Source organism: Vanellus vanellus (genome assembly GCF_965231255.1).
Source record: "Vanellus vanellus genome assembly, chromosome: 6".
Taxonomy (NCBI): Eukaryota; Metazoa; Chordata; class Aves; order Charadriiformes; family Charadriidae; genus Vanellus; species Vanellus vanellus.
In genome coordinates, this window is record NC_138911.1 from 52824349 (window position 1) to 52846478 (window position 22130).

General features: G+C 36.5%; 1 protein-coding gene across 1 annotated transcript in view; it reads right to left on the reverse strand.

The window, feature by feature from the left end:
* The window catches only part of EFCAB11 (EF-hand calcium binding domain 11), a gene marked incomplete at both ends in the record, with an annotated part of 102277 nt that extends 80474 nt beyond the window's left edge, over positions 1-21803 (reverse strand). Inside the window, 6 exon segments of the mRNA XM_082485749.1 lie at positions 11370-11460; positions 12834-12879; positions 12883-12932; positions 17243-17288; positions 21103-21198; positions 21726-21803. Coding sequence (XP_082341875.1) covers positions 11370-11460; positions 12834-12879; positions 12883-12932; positions 17243-17288; positions 21103-21198; positions 21726-21803 — 407 coding nt within the window.
* Between the last annotated feature and the right edge of the window lie 327 nt (positions 21804-22130).

A 22130-nucleotide genomic window follows, 5' to 3' on the forward strand; every position in this document is an offset into this window, starting at 1 on the left:
AAGAGAATTTGCCCCTTTCCTCTGTTGGGGGCACTTACAGCATCTCTCTTCCTCTTTGTCGACCTATTTTTATGAAATTTGCAGAAATCCAATTATTTATTTGATCTCAGCTCTTTGTGATATTTTGCTGAAACCAGTCTGTAAGTTCCAAAGGTATCAGTGAAAGGACACTCATTATCCTACAAGCCTTATATGAAGTCAGTTAAAAAACTCACAGAAATCCTTGTAAAGCTGAAACACAAATACTTATAAACTTTGTCAAATTCAGAAATATAAGGATTTCTAAGAGCACATACATAATTTAAATGCTACTAATAAGATTTTATCCTTAAACAAAATCCTAAAGGTGAAGTAGAGACACTGTGCAGTGTCATAAACAGTATATGCTGCCGATTAACTTGAGAGCATTTATTAAATCAAGTAATAACTTAGTCTGTTATGTTAAAAACAAGCGGTCATCAGGTATTTCTTTAAATTAGCTATTATTTTAATTTTTTTATATGAATGTAATATTACAGTATCCTCTTTTCAATTGTGTTGCAATTCTGATGCTGACTTAAAACGCAGCAGAGATTGTAAGAAAAAAGAACAAAATCTAAAACCAAAGAAAACCAGCTAAAAATTTGACAGAAGGCTGTTCTTTTATTATGTCATAGACTGGCTCATATTTACTTTTGTCAGGTTTTTTTACTATAAAGGGAACCTGGACTTTGCAAACACATCTTTGTTACTGCAAAGACTTATTGTATTTATATTTTCTACTATTCATACTATACCATTCTATTATGCGGGTTTTGCCCCAGTCTTTTAATAACAGTGATAGACTTTGGGCTGCCCAGTCCCCCTGAGTTAGAAGACCACGAGTGTGGGAACAGTGACTTTCCATTTGTGGACATTGAAATTGTAAGGGACCAGCTGTATCAGCTGAATGGTCACAAGTCCATGGGGGCTGATGGGATTCATCCCAGAGTTCTGAAGGAGCTAGCGGATGTTACGGCAGGATCCCTCTCTATCATCTACCAAATTTCTTGGGAGTCTGGGGAGGTCCCAGCTGAGTGGAAGCTAGCTGATGTTATTCCAATATACAAAAAGGGTATGAGGGAAGACCAAGGGAACTACAGACCCATTAGTTCACACTTAGTTCTCAGTTCCTGGAAAAAATACGGAGAAGACTATACTGGGTACTATTGAAAGGCACTTAAATAATGCAATCATCGGGCACAGTCAACATGGGAAATTCCTGTTTAACTAATTTGCTAGCCTTCTATGATAAGGTCACTTGCCTAGTGAATGAAGGGAAGGTGGTGGATGTAGGTTTTCTGAATTTTAGTAAGACATTTGATACTGTCCCTCACAGCATCCTTCTGGACAAGTTGTCCAGCTGTGGGATGAGTGGGTTTATGGTGCATTGGGTGAAGAACTGGCTAAAAGGCAGAGCTCGAAGGGTTGTAATGAATGGGGCTACATCTGGCTGGTGACTGGTCACCAGCTATGTTCCTCAGGGTTCAATTCTAAGGCCAGTTCTGTTCAATATATTTATCAATGATCTAGATGCAGGAGTTGAATGCACCATTAGCAAGTTTGCTGCTGATACCAAACTGGGAGGTGCTGTTGACTTCTTCAGGGACAGGATGCCTTGCAGAGGGATCTACATAGATTGGAACATTGGGCTATGATTAATGGGATGAAGTTTAACAAGTCCAAATGCCCGATTCTGCACATAGCACAGCGTAACATCAGGCACAAGCATAAATTGGGTGAGCAGTAGCTGGAGAGCAGCCTTGCAGAAAGGGATCTGGGGGTGCTGGTCGGCAGTAGGCTCACTATGAGCCAGCAGTGTGCCCTGGCAGTCAAGAGGGCAAACTGTATCCTGGGGTGCACCAAACACAGCATAACCAGCTGGTCAAAAGAGGGCATTATCCTGCTGTATCCAGCATTAGTGCGGCCTCACCTTGAACACTGTGTGCAGTTCTGGGCCCCACAGTTTAAGAAGGATGTGAAGGTCCTCGAATACATCCAGAGGAGGGCAACAAAGATGGTGAAAGGGCTAGAAAGAATGTACTGTAAGGAGCAGCTAAGGACTTTGGGCTTGTTTGGAGAAAAGGAGGCTGAGGGTGACCTTGTTGCTCTCTACAGCTTCTTGAGGTCGTGAAGTGGAGCGGAAGGTGCTGAGCACTTCTCCATAGTATCCACTGAGAGGACATGTGGGAATGGTTAAAAGCTGCATCAGGGGAGGTTTAGACTGGACATTAAGAAGCATTTCTTTACCGAGAGGGTGGTCAAATGGTCAACTGGAACAGGATTCCTAGAGAGGTGGTTGATGCTCCAAGCCTGTCAGTGTTTAAGAGGCATTTGGACAATGCCCTTAACAACATGCTTTAACTTTTGGTCAGACCTGAATTGGTCAGGCAGTTGGACTAGATGGTTGTTGTAGGGCCCTTCTGAAAATAAAAAAAAATGAAATAGTCTATTCTATTCTATTCTATTCTATTCTATTCTATTCTATTCTATTCTATTCTATTCTGTTCTGTTCTGTTCTATTCATTAAAGTAAAAAAAAATCCAAACATATCTGAACATATTTTCAGTCTATCTGCAGATTATACTTTAAATAAAAGATGCAGTTTATTTTGCTAAAAATCTTTTATTCTTAACACTGGAGAAAAATCTACTTTTAATAAAAAGTATGCTCTGAAAGAGCTTTAGGAACATTTTCCCCTTCAGGGTAGAGGTTCAGCTTTGGATGAAAATGAACAAGAATTGTCATCTAATGGCTGTTTAATAGTTTATTTGAAATGAGTTTGGTGGGGTCAGTCCTTTTCCCAGTTTCTATCATCCAATGTAATTAAAAAATAATCAGCATCTGTGTAGGTAGTCCCTGTAAAGAGATCACCCAACTGAATAAATATAAGCTACTGCTAAAGGAACTGATTCACATTTGAGGCATCTTGGCAGGTGAGAAAAAGGATATCTGAGCTGCTATTATCCCAGATGTTATTCATAATAAAAGAAATTAATCTTTGATGTTGTGAATTTGGTCTATTTTACACTCCCACATTCTAATATTTTTAATTATATGTCACAGTTTTATCCCATCTGAAAGAAACGGACTTTAAAAGAGAGCCCCAAGGATATGACCAGCTAAGCAGTTATTGTGGCATTAACACATTTTAATAAGTTATATTACCGTAGATATATTATAGTAACTGACCATGTGCATATCCCTACTCCATTGCAATGCAAAATAAAATGGATTCATGTGAACTAAGAATGGTTTATGTTAAAACAATTTACTCTGCACTTCAAGGACCAACGAAAGAAGGCCAGTATGAATGGCAGGAGTGATACCTAAGAGGCATGAACCACTGACTTATTTAAACTTGCTAACATAATTGCAAATTCTTGTTTGGACATATCCTCAAAAATAGAAAAAGCACAATCTTTTAATTTAAATATGAACTTAATTAAATTACTAACTCAAAAAAATATTTCAAGATTTATTTCAGGTAGTATTTTTCCCAAATTAGTAAAAAGTATGTTGAACTATTTAGAAGGAATGAGCATGTAAATGCACAGCATATTGTATAACATTCACACACTAGGTTTTGCTCTCAAACTTGCAAAAATTCATATGTGTGCTCATGTCAATTGTTTTAGCAGTCCCTTTCTCTTCAAAGTGATACACAAAAAAGTTCAAAATTTTAAATGAATTTTCTGTAAGATTAGGAAAATAGATAGATCTGGATCGTATCTGCTATAAATTCGATTTAAAATTTTTGTTAGGATGATTTGGTGTCAGATTTATTTATAGTGAAAGCTCCATGCTTTCACTAGATGTGTAGCAGATGTATAACGGCTTACTGCTCCATAGGAACAGTACGCCCAGTTCCTGCAGGATTTAGCTAGTTATGTTTTTTATTAGACAAGTGTTAGAACAAAGGAATAATTTGAATTAACAGTACTGTACTAGGTCTGGCTGGGATGGAGTTAAATTTCTTCACAGTAGCACGAATGGTGCTGTGTTTTGGTTCTGCAGCTAGAACAACAACAGCGTTGATAACACACCAGCCTCTTGGCTGCTCCTGAGCAGTCCTTGCACAGCCTTCAGGCTTTCTTTTTCCCACTGTGCTCCCCTAGTGAGTAAGCTGGAGGTAGCCAAGAAGTGTGGAGGGGACACAGCTGGGACAGCTTACCCAAAGTGACCAAAGGGATGTTCCATTCCCTATGAAATTTGTTGCTCATGCTGTAAAGAGACATGGTATCACCTATTGTTGCAATAGAAGAAAGGCTGAGAGTTGAGGCCATTCAGCCTGGAGAAGAAGAGAAGGTTCCAGGGAGACCTTTTTGCAGCCTTGCAATATACCAAGGGGGCCTATAAGAAAGACAGAGAGAGACTTTTCACCAAGGCCTGTAGCAATAGGGCAGAGACAGTAGTTTTAAAATTAAAGAGGGCAGATTTAGATTGACTATAAGGAAGAAATTTTTTACAGTGAGAGTGGTGAGACACTGGACAGGTTGCCCAGAGAAGTTGTGGATGCCTCATCATTGGAAGTGTTCAAGGTCAGATTGGACAGTGCTTTCAACAACCTGATCTAGTGAAAAATGTCCCTGCCCATGGCAGGGGTGTTGGATTAGATGATCTTTAAAGGTCCTTTTCAACTCAAATTTTCTATGATTCTACGACATGATGCTCAGCAATAAAAGCTTGGGGAAATGACGAGGAAGGAGGGGATGTTTGTGGTTATGGTGTTTGTCTTCCCAAGTAACCATAAGGCATGCTGCTTTCCAGGAAGTGGCTAAACATCTGCTTGCTTATGAGCAGTAGTGAATAAATTCCATATTCTGCTTTGCTTGCATACACAGCTTTGCTTCAGTCATTAAAGTGTCCTTATCTCAACCCATGAGTTTTCTTGCTCCTGCTTTTCTGATTCTCTTCACCATCCCACCGTGGGGGAAGTTAGTCAGTGACTGGGTGGGTGCTTAATTGCTCACAGGGGTCAACCCACAAGTAGCAAAGTATGTTGTTAAGTAATTGGATTACAAAATTGGTAACAGAGTTATAGATAGGAAAAACAAACCAAAAATCATTATTAATATTACCCAAAAGATAAATTTCTCTTTAGGTGTTAACTCAGGATTCTCTACAAAATGTTTTCTCACAAAGTATCACCCCATTTAGGCAGTACCTGGAACACATAACCCTTAATTGTGTATCAGTTCCCTGTGCAATGAATCATGAAATAGCTACTGCCTTAAAAAGAAGAACTTGTGTTAGGGTACAGCTTCTCAATATAAAAATCATTCAATTTGACTCTTGTTGCCCTGAACATCCTTACTGCTTTTTTAGATTAATTATGAGGATCTCCTTTTTTTTTTCCCAGTTCCTCTCATTTCTTATCTCACAAGGGTGAAAAAGAGTGGGTGCTAAAAGACAGCTGTTGGATTTTTGTTCACCTCACAAATGCCAGCTAAGGACAGGTAGGAGAACCTTTCTGTCTTCCTGGAGTGAGATACTGGTTACCAAAAATTAGTCTTAACTCCAGTCCCTGATAGGAGAAGGTAAATAAAGATGCTGAGCCAGGTTCTTTACACTTTGATGCCAGGTTCTTTACACTTTGATGTTCAGTCTAGTTTACCATCTTCTTTTACCAGTTTTAGGGCAATGGTATATTATTTGCAGGCATGGGACAAGCTTTTAACCCATGATTTAAAAAAAAAAAAAAAAAGTAGTACATGCACTGATACGCATGGGTAGACAAAAAATGGATCTTTTCTATTAGAAATGGTTCTCAAGAGATAAGGAAAAAGACTTGTATAGGTGATGAAGTGTGATAATATGAAAGGCTGCAAGACAGTTGCTTAAGAAACAAGAACAACAAAGGAATAAACTACTGCAGGCATCACCAGAGCTAGAATGACATTGTACTGTGTACTATGTTTCCATGGCAACTAGCCATAGGAAGATGAATGTCTCATATTCACTGTGCTCTGCAGTACATGTCTATAAATCAAACTTGCATAAAAGAGCATAAGATTTCTTCCATGGGGTGGCTCTGAAAACCAGGTTATTTTCTCATTACTAGATAATTACATGAAAGAAATACGAGACAATTAGGTCATTTTTTTGTGTGGAAAGTACTAACACATACAAAAGTACTAATATACCTCTAGTGTGTGATCCTATCAATCTCAAGGCACAGCAGCATAAAATGCAGATCATGAATGCCTTCTTTTCTTCCTTAAGATCTGATTTATGCTTGCTGGCTTTAAAAACTGCATGAGACTTTTCTGTCCACTTTTGGCTTGTGAGACATTTTTCATCATTTATAGGTTCACTCACATTCACATGTGATTGGTTTTCAGCTTACCACAATTACTATTTCCATTATCATGGTCTAAGAATTTAGCATACAAACAACCTATTTTTTTCTAAACAAATGGCAAAGCTAAGACAAATATTTTCCCAGCAGCACTAATTAATAATATCCTATAATTTGAATATGACATATTCACAACAAAAAAGGAAAACAGTACTTGAGATATTTTTTTAAGAATTTGAATCCCTCTTTAAAAGACGTGTTTACTTACAGCTATTTATCACAAATTATTATTCCAAAAGACTTGTCACATTTCATATCCATGTAGCTATATGCAGAACAGCAGCATTTTTATAAATAAATACTTGTGTGTGTGCTACCCATTAAAAAGAGCCTCATCATGAAAGAACACATCATCACCCCATTTACCTTAGCAGGTACTTCTGCAACTCCTGTGTCTAGAATGCTGAGCTTTTACGGTACAGTGGCATTTTAATCAGATGCACACCAGGTGCATGATAAGCACTTGAGCATTTTGTTCAATATAACTGCAATACTAGCTCAGAAACAATAAATGTTACACTACTGTTCAGGCAAGATTACAGTCAGTTAATACAATCAAATACAAACTGAAAACTCACCCACATTTTGCAAAATTTAGCAACAGCTAAGTGTAGTACATTACTGACATTTGTAAGCAAATAATCCCTTAGAAGAAAGAATGTTTACATTAAATATTATTTTATCAGTATGAAATGAAAATATATTTATGTTTGGTCCTATTCCCATGGAATTAAGAAAAAAAAAAATCCAAACCACTCACTCACTATACTTAGAAACACTGCTGAATGAGGTGTCTTTTTTCTTTCACAAAATAGAGCATTTAACACCACCCCATCCCGAAGCTCTACCACCAATTCAAATTAAGTCACTACACCTTTATACATTTATAAAAGAATACACATTAAAGTAAAGCAGGGATATCAACTGTATGTTTCATAGCTCTGTATTCCAGTAAATGCAGTGCAGCCATTGCTAGTAACAGACCACAAACTCTGTACTGAGTTTGCAAGGTCTGAAGACTGAAGCTTGTCAGACTTTGAATTTGCTTGACCTGCCTTGGGTTTTTACTGGCTTTATCTGTAACAGCAGTGCTTTTAAGGACCAGGTGGTTATGCCTAGTTTGTTCTTCTTATCTTTATACAGTATAAATATAGCTTTATATAGACAGTAGTAACAAGAATTTCTTCTATGTAAGATGAAATATTTATGAGTTTAAGATAATGATGTAGAGAAATAGAGATGTGGCATGATAGCAGAGGCCTTCAGATGTAAAGACACAGCACACAGAGTAGAGAACAGGCATGGGATGTTAAGACCCAGGCCACAGGCTAACACTGGAGGACCAAGACTATAAACAACTCACAATTGGTAAATTAAGGAAATGCAGACACAGGAGCTGGACAAAAGTGGTTTTACGGATGACAGAGAGAGCATTAAAGAAATATCTAATACATGTCATATGTGCTATATAAAGTAAATTTGGATGCAGTGTGGGCTTGCAAATCAATGAAGAAAAAGGAAGGTGTAAACTGTGTTGGAAAATATGTAAAAATGACCCAAAGTGGGTGTTCTAGTGAGAGAGAGGAAAACATCAATATGAATATCATTCTTCTCCTGATGAAGAAGTCAGGATAATGGCAATTCACCCTACCATGCCTGCCTTTAACCTGTCAATCTCAGGACCAAGAGGGACAGTGGAAGACTGAGAATAACAACAGAAAAAGAGGTAGATTTTCAGAGGTGTATAACATATTTAACTGCATTTCGATGTTTTGTAGCATAGTATTATCTCTTTTATTGTTCTTTCTTTTTTTTGGCAATTATTAAATCTGTACTAATAACAATTCTTTGACTAGATTGCTAAGATTTCTGTATAGTAACAATAAATTTTGGCTTTACCTATCAGGTGTGTCTCCTTTGTAGACATAACAAGATTTTGAGCATAACAGCTGCTGTACAAGTAGGTTATAAAAAGAATCCATTTTCTTTAGCTTCTTACTCTATCATATTAAACATTTTAAGACTATTTTAATATTAATAAAATATATGAATGATAAATACATAATTCCATTTTCAAGCCTCAAGTTTGTTAAAATTAATTCAACCTCTATGGATGCTTCATTATGAGCATTTTGCACAACTACAAATCAAGTCTACTTGATCTGAAAGCTAAACTACTTCAGTGGAGTCCTTCATTCTTAATGCAAATCAGTTACCGGTATTCTCCCTTCCTTGTGCTCTTCATAGATTGAATACCCTTGTTCATTTTTATTTCATTTTTATTTCTAAGAATATGTTGAGAATTACACTCTATAGCAGAAAATAATTCCCTGCTGTGTGGTAAGCAGAGAACCTAAGTATTATGTATGTGCCTTTAACTTTTTTCCCTACTTCCCTTTCCTTTTAGCCCTTTTGACACTAACAACAGACTTAGCTTATTCTGTAACGTTTTACTTCATTTAAAGTATATGAAAATAATACATGCAACCTTCCAAAATAAAGGAACCCACCACTACCTGACATGGTTTGGAAATAGCATTTCCACCAAAGTGAGCATGTTATAAATAAGCATAAAAACCCCTTTTCGTATAACAATTTCACAAAGCTCTGAAATATACCAATTTTTTTTTTCCCTTGTCTCAATATGTTGCTATGTTTGAATTAAGATTTGGATCTCCCAGTCTTCACCACTCATTGTACTATGGTTAACATCACAGAGTGATCACAGTATACAAACTGCATTCCTTCCAGATGAAATTAAACTGAAAGTTGTGCACCCAGCATGCACCCAAAGCACTCCAACTTCCAGAGATCGTTCAGTCTGTTGACCAGACTAGAATTAGTCCGAGTAACTGCCTCAATGAATGTCACACGGATACTGGGTCCCCAGCGTAAACCTTTTGCTCTACAGACTTGATCCCTATGTGCTGTATTAATTGCTAACACAGACATAGTTTTAGAACTCACACTTGAACAGAGTTATCAAATCTGGAGATGCTAATCATCTTAGAGGTATGTGTAGTGTAAGTTATTTTACTTAACACAAAATACATATTTTAAAACCGTGTTCGGTCCCAAAACTCAATTCTGATCTCTGTATTAAAAAGAGGGAAGAACAAGAAAAATATCTACAAATAGAAAATTATATATGCTCTGTTTGTTTTAGCAATCCATTGTAATATGGACTTTGTGCCACAAGTACACTGAAGCTTCTGACAAATTTCTATGTCCAAAATATTTCCTCTGGCTTTCTTTTCATGCAGTCTTAATCCAATTGTACAGCTCAATTTAGGACAAAAGTCCTAGCCCTGTTTCCTTACATAAAGTTCAACATACCCACCAAGAGCTAAAAGAAATATCCAAAAATTATATGTACCCAAAAGAGGATTTAGAAGGACTCTAATTTCAAATTAAAATTCTGAATAGTTCCATGCAGATTTAGTCTGTTCAATCCAAAAGAAATCTGTATTACACAATACTATTGTGGAATTTGTTTCAAGAGTAGCCAAAGAAACGTGCAAACTTCTTGAAAAAGAATTTTTTCTAGATTTCTCTTCAGAATCCATACCTTGTTCATAAATATGCAATCATAAGTTTGATTTGCTGGACTGTGATAATGCCAGCATTAGAGCTACTGTTGATTGTGACATCTTCTTTACTAGTTACAGCATATACCATAACATTTTGCTGAACTTTCCTTCATTTATAAATTCATTATGATTATAATTTAAATTCAAAATTGTGGAGTTGCATTGACAGAAAGATGGGCCAAAAGTTTTCAGAACTATTTTACATGATGAAGCTAAGTCTGAATTTATTTGACAATTTTTCAAATGAGAAATATAATGCAAAAATATATGTAAAAATGCAAAATAGACCAGTATGAACAGCAATTACATATGCTTTTCTCACCTAAAAAGCATTAATATTCAGGAAAAACATTTTAATCACTGAACAGAAAAACTGGACATTATGCCCTTCATAGAAATCGTTAAAATAAAATATTTAGAAAGGATAACACCTCAAGCTACTCTACCTACATTTTCCTATTCATTTATTGACAATATACCAAAAAGTGATAGCAAAATCACTTGGACATCAAGAAAAATATACCGCATAACTTTTCAAACCTTCTTAAAAGGTTCCTCAAAATATATTACATTTTTAGTGCAAAAACACCAGAGCATCATCCAAGACCTTAGACACTCTACACTTTGATTTGGTTATTGCCTGGCAGTGGCTTGAAAGATGTACAGACCAATTTCTGTTCTGCAATAATGCTTTGTTCCATAACTGCAGATAACTGCAAAAAAGAGTAACAACCCAAAATCCAACCCCACCTTTTAAAGATTGTGCTCAGCAAGCTATCTGATGCCATGTCTTCAAAAGTGAAGGACTTCTCTTAATGACTGTGTTACTTCCAAACAAATCATTCACGTCACAAAAAGCAAGTTTTACACTTTGCAATGAAATGTTTTCCAAAACAATTTTTAAATAAGGTTTACTGGCAAATGCAGACATAAGATCATTTTTTTATGATCTGAAAATTACTCTCAAAATTTTATCCTTCCACTTCTTAGCCAAAAAATCTCACCACTACTTCCTCGCAATACGCACTACAGTTTAACTGAATTTTTCAAGAGACAACACTTGAATGCATATTTCCTGATTACTGGAGGAAAAGGCAAAAGTAAATAATTTTAGACTTCTTAAGAAACAGTACAGGCAACAAATTACTTTCTGTATCTCGTAATATTTATTATTTTAATTATAGCTATTATTTTATTATTTCTATTTATACACTTTATATTAATTATTGTTATTTACACATTGTTTATATTTATAATATTTATTATTAAAGGCACTGAAACAGCAATGTGCCGAAGCTTATCTCTTCAGTTGCATGATAGAATCTAATAATTTTAATTAACTGAATTATATACAACAAAAACCTGTTATCCAGGAATAAGAATCTCTCTGTTAATCTTACCTGAAGGCTTCAACTATGATTCTTTCAGATAACTTTGGAGAAACAGAATTGAAGGCTTTCTTGAAGTCTTCAAAAGTCAAAAATCCTCTATCTTTTAAATCAAAATTAGGTAAGAGAAAATTAATGTAAATTAAGGGTTTTTTTAAACTACTTATTACATTTATGTTTGCATGTGAGCTAATCAATTTACATTTCTGAAATGATTATACACCCTTTAAGTTACTGTATTCGCAAAATATTTTAGGGTGGTTGCCCTATATAGATGAACAGTCTAAGAAACATTTTATACTGACAATTCCTTTTTGCCACTGTGAACCCTGTTCAAAAGTACTGTGCCTACAACATCTACAACTCTCTAAGTTTTAACTTTAAAAGTAGACATTTTGAATTGTAAATTTCAGATTTGTAAAACTTTGAAAACACAGACTCTAAAATATGCAAAATTACATTTCAAATCTATCATTTTCGTTGACATCTTAATTACTCTGAACATTGTGTTTCAAAAATTTTCTTTCATAAAAAATTTCTCCTTCACTTTAATGCTGCTGCAGACTTTGTATCTGCATCTTGAATCCTGAATACTTTATATCAACTGATCAATCACTTAGGTTATGAATTCACTTCCAGATCCAAATGGAAAAGAAAGCATCTCAAACAGGGCTATCACAGACTGTGTGCAGCAGATCACAAGACAAACAAAAGCACAGTGCTTGAAACAGTTAAGTCCTTTGAAATAACTCACTAAAAATAACACTTTCAAAGCTACTTTTAGTTCATGGCAAAAAGCTGAGTGGATGCTTATCTGATCATCCCAACATCTGATCTGCCATATGTTTCACTTTCCCTCTTTTCAAGGACCATAGTCCTATCTCAGGTCAGCAAGAAAAAGGCAAAGGATTGTCTGAATGTTCATCAGCTAAGAGGCTCCTGATGAAGATTTCTTTTTTTCAGTTTGAGGATGGGAGATCCTCTGCTGTCTAGCAGGAATGAAAAAGAATCACCACATTTGCTTCCCAACAAGAATGAGAAAAAAATCCTTGTTGCTTTCGTTTCCCTTCGTTGGTCTACCATGAGAAGTAGAAAAGATCTCTAGCCACCACCAGGGACAGAAATCCATTAAATAGGTGGCATAAATGAGTGGAGATATATGAGTAACAGAAATAATGAGAGGTGTCAACAGCAAGTAGGTAGGGTGAACAGCTACAGATTTCTTTTAACAGCTGGAGGATCTCATAGTACAACAGACAATCCAGAGCTACCGTCTAGAATGCTGCAACCTACTGACCCTGGCTTCATTTATAGTAATATCATCATGATCTTTGTTAGCCTGGTACTGTTTTACTTAACTTTGCAGTATCCAGAACTTCTCATCTTAATTTCTTTTTATTTCCTTCAGGTGTTCTGTTTTGCTTAATTGTTTTAGAATTAAATTAACACTCCAAATATTTAGGAGAAAAAAATTACCTTGCACATCAAAAGCTGTAAATATTTGCCTTGTTTCATTATACAACTATGCAGCCTTCTTTGCACTCATGAGATTTAAAAACTTTTCAAAAAATAGACCTAGAAAAATGTAAAATATAAATAAATCTCCCTGCAAAAAGTCAGTTTTATTTTTCTCCTTAAACATATGTACAACTGTGGTCTAAAAATTATGAATAATTTTTAATTATATAAATAAACACAAAAATATAACTGAAATAATAGTCTTCAAAGTTAGATCAAGATCATGCAAACATTTCAATACCATTTAAATTTTCTCACATATTTTCTACACTTGAGTATAAGGCTTCTTTTTACTTCTACTTTTTTCTTCTTGTTACTTCCCATCTCATGTTTCTTTGCACTGGAGAGAAACATGCACTTCTCCATGTCGATAGCACTTGCACGCCATGGATAAAGATCTGTGCTGCATAAACAATCTATCTGGCATCATTCCCAGCAATGAGAGAACACTGAAATAATCTATAACCTCAGATATAGATTCCTATGAAATTTGTAATAAAATTGAATGTAAAATTGGATTGGTTATTCCTCCTGTATACTATACGAAAGTTTTTACTTGTACATTTATCTTACCCTTTAAATGAACTGAAAAATGAAAGAAATTGAAAAGCAAACCTTGTTTGTAAATACTTAATTGACTATTTCTTCCAAAACCAAAGTAGAACAAAAATTAGGAAACAAAAATCTGCCCCTCAAAACTTCTGGCCTCCCCATGAAACATGCAAAAAACTTCATCCAAAAAATCTGCAGATACATGTTTTTTTGGCAAAAAAAACATCCCTCTTCAGCTCAAGATTTAGACAAATATTGGTTTCTCATAACTTTCTAATATATCCTTTATGTCCATTTTAAACAATACAATTTTCTTTAGAAGGCAACGTGACTGTATCCTGCAGGAATTTTTCTTTATCAAATAACATGACAAAAGCTCTGCATTTCTCTTTCTTTTGATTCATTCATATCCTATTCTTTCTGCAGTGGTTCAAAAGCAAAACTCCTTCAGCTCCATCTGCTGTCTCAATAAAAATCTTAAACTCCAAGCTTACGGATTTCTGGTGTTTCTTTCCTTATTTCTTCTTGAAAAAATCATATATTAAGAACTGTTACAGTCTCAGTTTCCAGGATTACAAAGACTTGCTGCTTTCAACTGCTAGGTTCTGTACATGCACAATTTCTTTAATAACAGAGGTTGCCTAAACATACTGAACTTGCCTGCATGAACAGCTTTCCATTCAATTGGATAACTATGGAAGTGAAACCATAAAAAGCAATATAAGCTTTCCATCCATTTATTTTTTTCTCTTTCAGAATAACATGCGAGCCCAGAAAATTGTAGTGTACAATTCTCCTTTTATAGAATGACTCTTATAATAGAGTGCCGCCTATTCATTGATCTTGAGACTTGGCAATTTATGTGCTACTAGAACAGGCTGTAAAGCTATCTCAACACACAAAAAGGTCATCTTAAAAAAATATTCAAGCCAATTAGGTATTAAAAAATCCATAACCTATCTTTATATATTAGTTCACTGTTTTTTTGGTTCAGGCATTCATATGTGGTTGTTCTCTTAAAAAAAAAATCTAAAATGTTTATTCTGTATTTGTTGCCTAAATGAAAGATTTACAAGTAAGGGTGTGGTTTAATGACTACGGCTTTTGACATCAATGCTAGAATAAACAGAACCAGCCTCCGCAATGCCTTTCAAATGTATTGACACAAATACTTGTTGGGAAACGTGGCAAAAGAGATGAGGGAACTTATTGATAAAAACAACCACATTTTTTCCCATTTCATTTTTTATATGAATCATTTCTCCAATAAGACTTGCCACATGACCCCACAAACAGATGTATAGGCATAACTGATAAAGTCAAGGACAAGAAGAAAACAAGCAGAACTATATAAACAAGAGGGTGTTACAGAAAGAGGTATTTACTGAACTGTGATGCAAGACTCCAGTATTTGCCCAAGTAAACAGTAGAACAGTATCAAAAAACTGATAGAACCCTTTTCGTCACTTAATAACTTGAACAATAAAAATTACTAATTATTGTTTCTATCACTAATCTATATAAGGTTGCCATTAAGAAATGCCACTTTGAGAAGCAAGAATAATTTAAATCTAAATGTAACATGCAAGGACTACAAATATTACAAAACTAAATGAAATCATATGATCCTCTTTAATAGCCATGGTCAGCTTATTTATAGAATCATAGAACAGAATCACAGAATCGTTCAGGTTGGAAAAGACCCTTAAGATTATCAAGTCCAACTGTTAACTAACACTGCCAAGCCCACCACTAAACCTTGTCCCTAAGCTCCACATGTACCCATCTTTTAAATATCTCCAGGGATGGTGCCTCAACCACTTCCCTGGACAGCCTATTGAATGCTTGACAACCTTTTTGGTGAAGAAATTTTTCCTAATATCCAATCTAAACCTCCCCTGGCTCAACTTGAGGCTATTTCCTCTCGTCGTATTACTTGCTACTTGGGAAAAGAGACCTATGCCCACCTCTTTATAATCCTCCTTTCAGGTAGTTGTAGAGAGCCGATAAGGTCTCCCCTCAGCCTTCTTTTTTCCAGGCTAAACAACCCCAGGTCCCTCAGCCGCTCCTCACAGAACTTGTTCTCTAGACCCTTCACCAGCTTCGTTGCTCTTCTTTGGATGCACTCCAGCACCTCAATGTCGCTTCTGTAGTGAGGGGTCCAAAGCTAAACACAGTATTGGAGGTGCAGCTGAGGTGCAGCCTCAGCAGTTGTCTTGGTTTCTGCTGGGATAGAGTTAATTTTCTTCCTAGCAGCTGCTGTTTTGGATTCAGTGTGAGAATAATGTCGATAACACATATTGTTGTAGTTGTTGCCAGATAATGCTTATGTTAAGTCAAGGTCTTTGTCAGCTTCCTACAGAAGTTGAGAGGGATCATAGACAGGGTAAGTTAGCCAAAGGAATATTCCACACCATAGACGTAATGCTCAGTATATAAATGGGAGCTGGCCAGGGGGCAGGAATCTATGAACACTGCTTGGGATGGGCTGGGCAATCGATCATCAGGTGGTGAGCAATTGTATTGCATCACTCATTTTGTATATTCTTTTATCATTATTGCTATTATTGTTATCATTATTGTTATTATTGCTGATTGATGAGAAGCTCAACATGAGCCAGCAGTGTGCAATCGCAGCCCGGAAGGCCAACCGTATCCCGGGATGCATCAAAAGAAGTGTGGCCAGCAGGTCAAAGGAGGTGATTCTGCCCCTCTACTCCACTCTCAGGAGACCCCACCTGGAGTATTGCATCCAGCTCTGGAGTCCCCAACATAAGAAGGACATGGACCTGCTGGAGTGTGTCCAGAGGAGAGCCACGAGGATGATCCGAGGGCTAGAGCACCTCTCCTATAAGGAGAGGCTGAAAGAGTTGGGGTTCTTCAGCTGGAGAAGAGAAGGCTCCGGGGAGGTCTTATTGCGGCCTTCCAGTACCTAAAAGGGGCCTACAGGAGAGCCCGGGAAGGACTTTTTACTAGGGCATGTCGCAATAGGACGAGGGGGAATGGCTTTAAACTAGAAGAGGGCAGGTTCAGATTAAACATTAGGAAGAATTGTTTCACTTTGAGGGTGGTAAGGCACTGGAACAGGTTGCCTAGAGAGGTTGTTGAGGTCCCATCCCTGGAGGTGTTCAAGGCCAGGCTGGATGTGGCCTTGGGCAACCTGGTCTAGTGGGAGGTGTCCCTGCCTATGGCAGGGGGGTTAGAACTCGATGATCTTCAAGGTCCTTTCCAACCTAAACCATTCTATGATTTTATGATTACTATCTTCTCTTCTGTTAGTGTTTTATTGAACTGTCTTTACCTCAACCCATGAGTTTTCCTTTTTTTTTCCGATTCTACTCTCCTATCCCACTGGGGTGAGGGGCAGAGGGATGGAGTGAGTGAACGGCTGCGTGGTTCTGGTTGCCACTTGGGGTTAAACCACGACACCAAGGCCAAGTACAGGGGGATAATCACTTCCCTAGCCCTGCTGGCTACACTGTTTCTGATACATGCCAGGATGGTGTTGGCCTTCTTGGCCACCTGGGCACACTGCTGGCTCATATTCATCTGGCTGTTGACCAATACGCCCAGGTCCTTTTCCACTGGGCAGCTTTCCAGCCACTCTTCCCCCAGCCTGTAGCATTGCATGGGGTTGTTGTGACCCAAGTGCAGGAGCTGGCACTTGGCCTTGTTAAATCTCATACAATTACATACATTATCATTCATCTACATCAGTTTCTTCAAAATTCCTGAGAGTCTAAGCTTCAGATTTTTTTAAATTTATGAATGGAAAAGGAGTAGAAATCATTGACAGGTAGATGTTTGCATATTACCTGAATTTTGTGGTCTCACAGAAGACATTACTGAATATACCTCCACCTGGAACACAGAAGATATGTCACAGCGTTTTTCCACAGAAGTGGTAAATCTGAACTCCTGTGTGATTTCCATTTTATAGCAATAGTATATGATTTCACCAAATACTGGTATCATAATAATACATATTACACACCAGTATCATCTATGGCATTTAAGTAAGAAAACATTATATTCTAATTAAAATAAAACCATCTCTTTTTCATTCAGTAATCTAAGTATGTATGTAGACCTAATAGAATCCTAATCAATATCCAAATCTAAACTACGTATGCTTAAACAAACATGTTTAACTTTATACAGATTGGAGTTCAACTACACACAAAGGAACTGTAATATTAAAAATAACTTTTGGAGCATCAGCCCCCAAACTTGTTATTTCCTTTAAACAATGAAAGAACTTTCAGTTTTATGTATTATGTATCTCCTTTACTGCCTTTTGATAGGATCTTACCTCACAATTATATCTGATAGGAACACAAGACTGACACATGTTGATTAGCATGTTACCAAGATTCACTAACACTCACCAACATAAGTGTGTTACCAAGATTCATTGTAGTACAAAAGCAAAAATCTAAACGACATTATGAAAACAAAAAAATAGTTTTTTTGGAACTGAATTAGGAGGTGACCAAGTGATCATTGGAAAAGACCTTCAAAAAATGCAAGGAACAGAAAGGGAGTGTATATCCAAGAAAGCACAGAGGTCTGCTTTGTACATTTATATTTATATAATATTTATATTGCTTTTTAGCATGACTGAGTGCTCACGAGTCCAAACTCTTGCATCTATGTTATTAGAATACAAGACTGCACCTAGTTGCAGCACTGAGGCAACTCACATGGGAGGAGACGACATGTTAGCAGCTTCTAGTGCACATTCTGGAGAATGGACAAGCCAAACGTGCTGTGACCAGTTAACCCGAGACTAGATGTTCCATTTGCCCTGCAACACTTTTCCCATAGACTGTGTCAGGCATACAAATAGACTAGAGAGTCCCTTTTAGAAAGCTTTGATAAGACGTGCCAGAAGAGCAGCTGGAAGTTGTACACGGCCCTGAGCTCAGACTGCCCTTCTGTATTCTGGATGTCAGGGCACCCTACTGTTGGCATCTTGTTCAGCAGCAGACACCGACTTACTGGTGTCCTGATGTGACAGGTTGGGTCAGGGAAAACACCGAACATTTTGGGTAGCCTGGCCTCCCAGGCACAGCGTAGGGAGTGCTTTTATTTAGATCTAAGTGTATCACTACCAGGAATGAAATTTCAGCTGAGGAAACGACGTATTTTCATGACTACTATTCCTGGAGTACTCTTTTCATTTGAAACACTTAACACCTGAATGTGCAGTTAGATCGCTGAATGGTTGTTGAAATATGAGAGCACTTTAGATCAGCTGAAATAATTTTGGGGAAAAGAGGATCAGTGAACCAAACTTCCAGAGGAAAAAAGTATAAGTCCCACAAACATGATTTGCAAAATGCTGCTAGTTCCCAGAAATAATGATTTTTATATGCTAATAAATATATCAAATATACATGCATTATCAGTCCAACAATCAGGTTAATCTCTTTCTATTTTCATCTTTTCCCAGTTACTTGTCTCAGAAGGCTTAATTTTTAACTGTAGCAAGCAAAGAACCTCTATGAATAACCACACAAAAATAATGCTTTATAAAAAATAATCTAGAAATGTTATAACAAATTATTTTAAAAAAGCGAGTGGAGTAGGACTACGATTCAAAGCCTTAGGTTCCACCTCCTCTAGTAAAGAGTTCGTTAATGTCACCTAGTGGATAAAGTTAGTATTACTTTTAATTCATAGAAAAAATGAAAACGACCAAAAAAACTATGCAACAACAATTTAGTAAAAATGCAGTTGCTGATGCTAAATAATTTTCATTTCCACTGAAAAATTTCTGTTACTACGTAGCATACTGGAGGAAACAGTTTCACCTTAACTTAAGAAGTAACATGTGCATGCTGCTCCCTATTTCTTGGAAAAGTTCTTGCAAGTACACTCCTTGCCAGGGCAAGTGACTGTTCTCAGTGATTTCTGGCGAAATACAAGGACTGTTATGATAGCCTCTGTTTTTAATCATTTTGACAACAAAGTACAATACACAATAACATGCTGAAGAACTAGATCCTAACAATTTTTAGGATTATAACTTCTGCATTTGGTTCCTATCTGGTGGCAATTGTGTTTCTCAGAATTAGATTAAAAACTACCAAAATGTTGAAAGAAACACTTACAAGGCCTAGCCATCAGCAAATGCAAAAGGTGTGGCTGTACCATAAAACACAGTTAATGTACGTTAGCAAAAGCCACAAAGAAAAGTATCTCCCTACCCAGTGATCTTTTAGTACTTCACAATGAGCAGTCATCAGGTAAAGAGCAACAGTTGCTGGAACTGGGCCCACTTAAGGGGCTAGCAAAGCCACTAGACAACAGAATCACTTCTGGAACAAACATTTTAAATTAATTTTTGTGCAGCTGCACAGACAAAATGGTCTACAGCCAGGTGGTTGCAGCACTGCCTAGAGACACAGCAGGTGTGACTTGGCACCTTTTCAGGAAGAAATAACTAAACCTGCACCTCCTTTCTTCCCAGGAGTCCTCCACTTCTCTTTCCAAGCAGGTGGCATCAGTGACTTATGCACAGAACCTGCCCACTTGTTTGAATGCCTTAAGCATGTTTTGAGTACTCCTACCAGAAGAAACATTCAGGGAATTTAACAGAACAGCTAATTTTACATGAAGGTGAAAACACGCAGAAAATCGATAAGAAGCAGCTGAGCATTTTCAGATTCATAACTGAGCAGTTAAGACTCATTTTAGAAGTCTAAATTATTTTTAGATCTGGCCCTAGCTCATTGAGAAAACTTTACCCACAGCTGAAATGTATCAGAGATGACTACTTTCAGTTTAACAAAGCATTTCTGTGTTTTTTTTACTGTAAATTATCAGAGACAAGATTTTGTTTATGACCTTGTTAAGACTATTTTCCTAAAATATGTATTTAAGTAAAAAAACCCACATTAGTTACAAATGGTCCTTAAGGAAGAAGATTGCTCAAACTGGAGAATAAAGATGTATAATTTCTATGCTAAGTGTACTTTATAGTATATTGGTCAAGCTTGTATGGACCTGCCATGAGAAAGACAAACTCACAGCCACACATGTATTTATTTTGAAATCCTGCCTGTGTGTTCTTCTTTTGAGATCACTTGCAGTACTAGAGTAGAAACATAACTTCCAGAACTACATTAGGTCATATAACTCATCCTGTGTCTTCCTCTGAGTATGCAACACATTTCTCTCTCAGTAAACCTTTCTTTTGTTAAGATATTTGTACAGCTGTAGACTTTTAGGGAAGTCAGGACTAAAAATGTCCAACTTACTTGAAACCAAAAATAGCTATATTTTTGAGAATACATGTTTATTATGAGGACATGCAGTAGTTTCACATCTAGTGAAACCCCCGAGTAAAGAAATGGAGTGAACCACTAATAAAAACCCAATAAATGATCAATAACAAGCTCAAGAAGTCACTTATTTCATACATCTTGTACACGTGTGAGATAGAATGCATCCTTCTGCTCATCGTAGTCTGCAGCAGGAGGTATGGGTTTGACTATTCTCTCAAAATAAATACCCCCAGATAATTACTTTAAGAATCTGTAAGTATTTCTGCTTACCAAACCTACAGTAATCCACTCCACTTAGGGCAGACCAGTCAGTACACAGAGTTCTTAATAATGAGACATCTATATAAGCTGGATCTTCAGAATATAAATGAAAAAATATATACCTTTGAGGGTTTATAACCAAACAACATTACTACAGCAACTCTCAAGCCCTCTCTGCTTAAATAGCCTTTGCTGTCTTCATCACATGCTTCAAAAACCTAGAGAAAGAAAGTAATTTGCATAAAAAACAATAAAACTGACCTAATTTTTTTTACTTTGAATAATTGTTGTGGGAAGAATAAATAAGAACTTGCTAAATAAACTATGCTATTTTAAAAAAACTATTCAAGATTAGTCACATCTCTATCAGAACTCTGTTCAGCAACTTTGTTACAGTAGCTGAAAATGGACTGAGTCCACTTAATTTAAAATTTTTGTTAAAATAGAGTTTTCCTAGTTGTACATTTTATGTGCTTATTATGAAAAGGCTTTTTGCAAACTTAGAATATAGAGTAAAAACTTCTAGAAACCAAATTACATTAAATTTGTTTCTGCAAGATCTTAATTTTTTTTCTTGAAAAACGCATTTTTAATTCTCTCAGTAAAGTCCCTAATTAGACAGGAACTATGAGAAGAGACTGGAGTGCAAGCATAGTCAGAAGCCATCAAATTTGCTGAAGTACTTTTAGAAAACAAATACAATTTCCATAGTCTACTTAGACAAGAGATTATGCATATAACATACAAAAACATGCAACTTTCCAAAGAGCTTTTCCCACAGAAGACCTTCAGCAAGGGTTGACAATAAAACATTCAGTTTCATAGTACTGGAGAATATATCCACAGATTATTTCAGGAAGAAGCATTACATGCAACTCTGCACTACAGTACCAATAAAATTACACAAACAAGTTGAAACTTCATTAATGGTTTCCTAGGTGTAGCTTGCCGATTTTATTGCATGCTGATAGAAGACACATTATTTGTTAACTGCAGTTAACAAGCTTACAATAAATTAGACTAATGAGAAGCAAATGCTAAGACAGTTCATTTTGGTAGACAGAGGAAGCTCTGATGTGGTCCACGCTCTTACTTTGATTAATTTTACACCTGTTTTCCTCCCACTCCATTCTTGAAGTCATCACGCAGT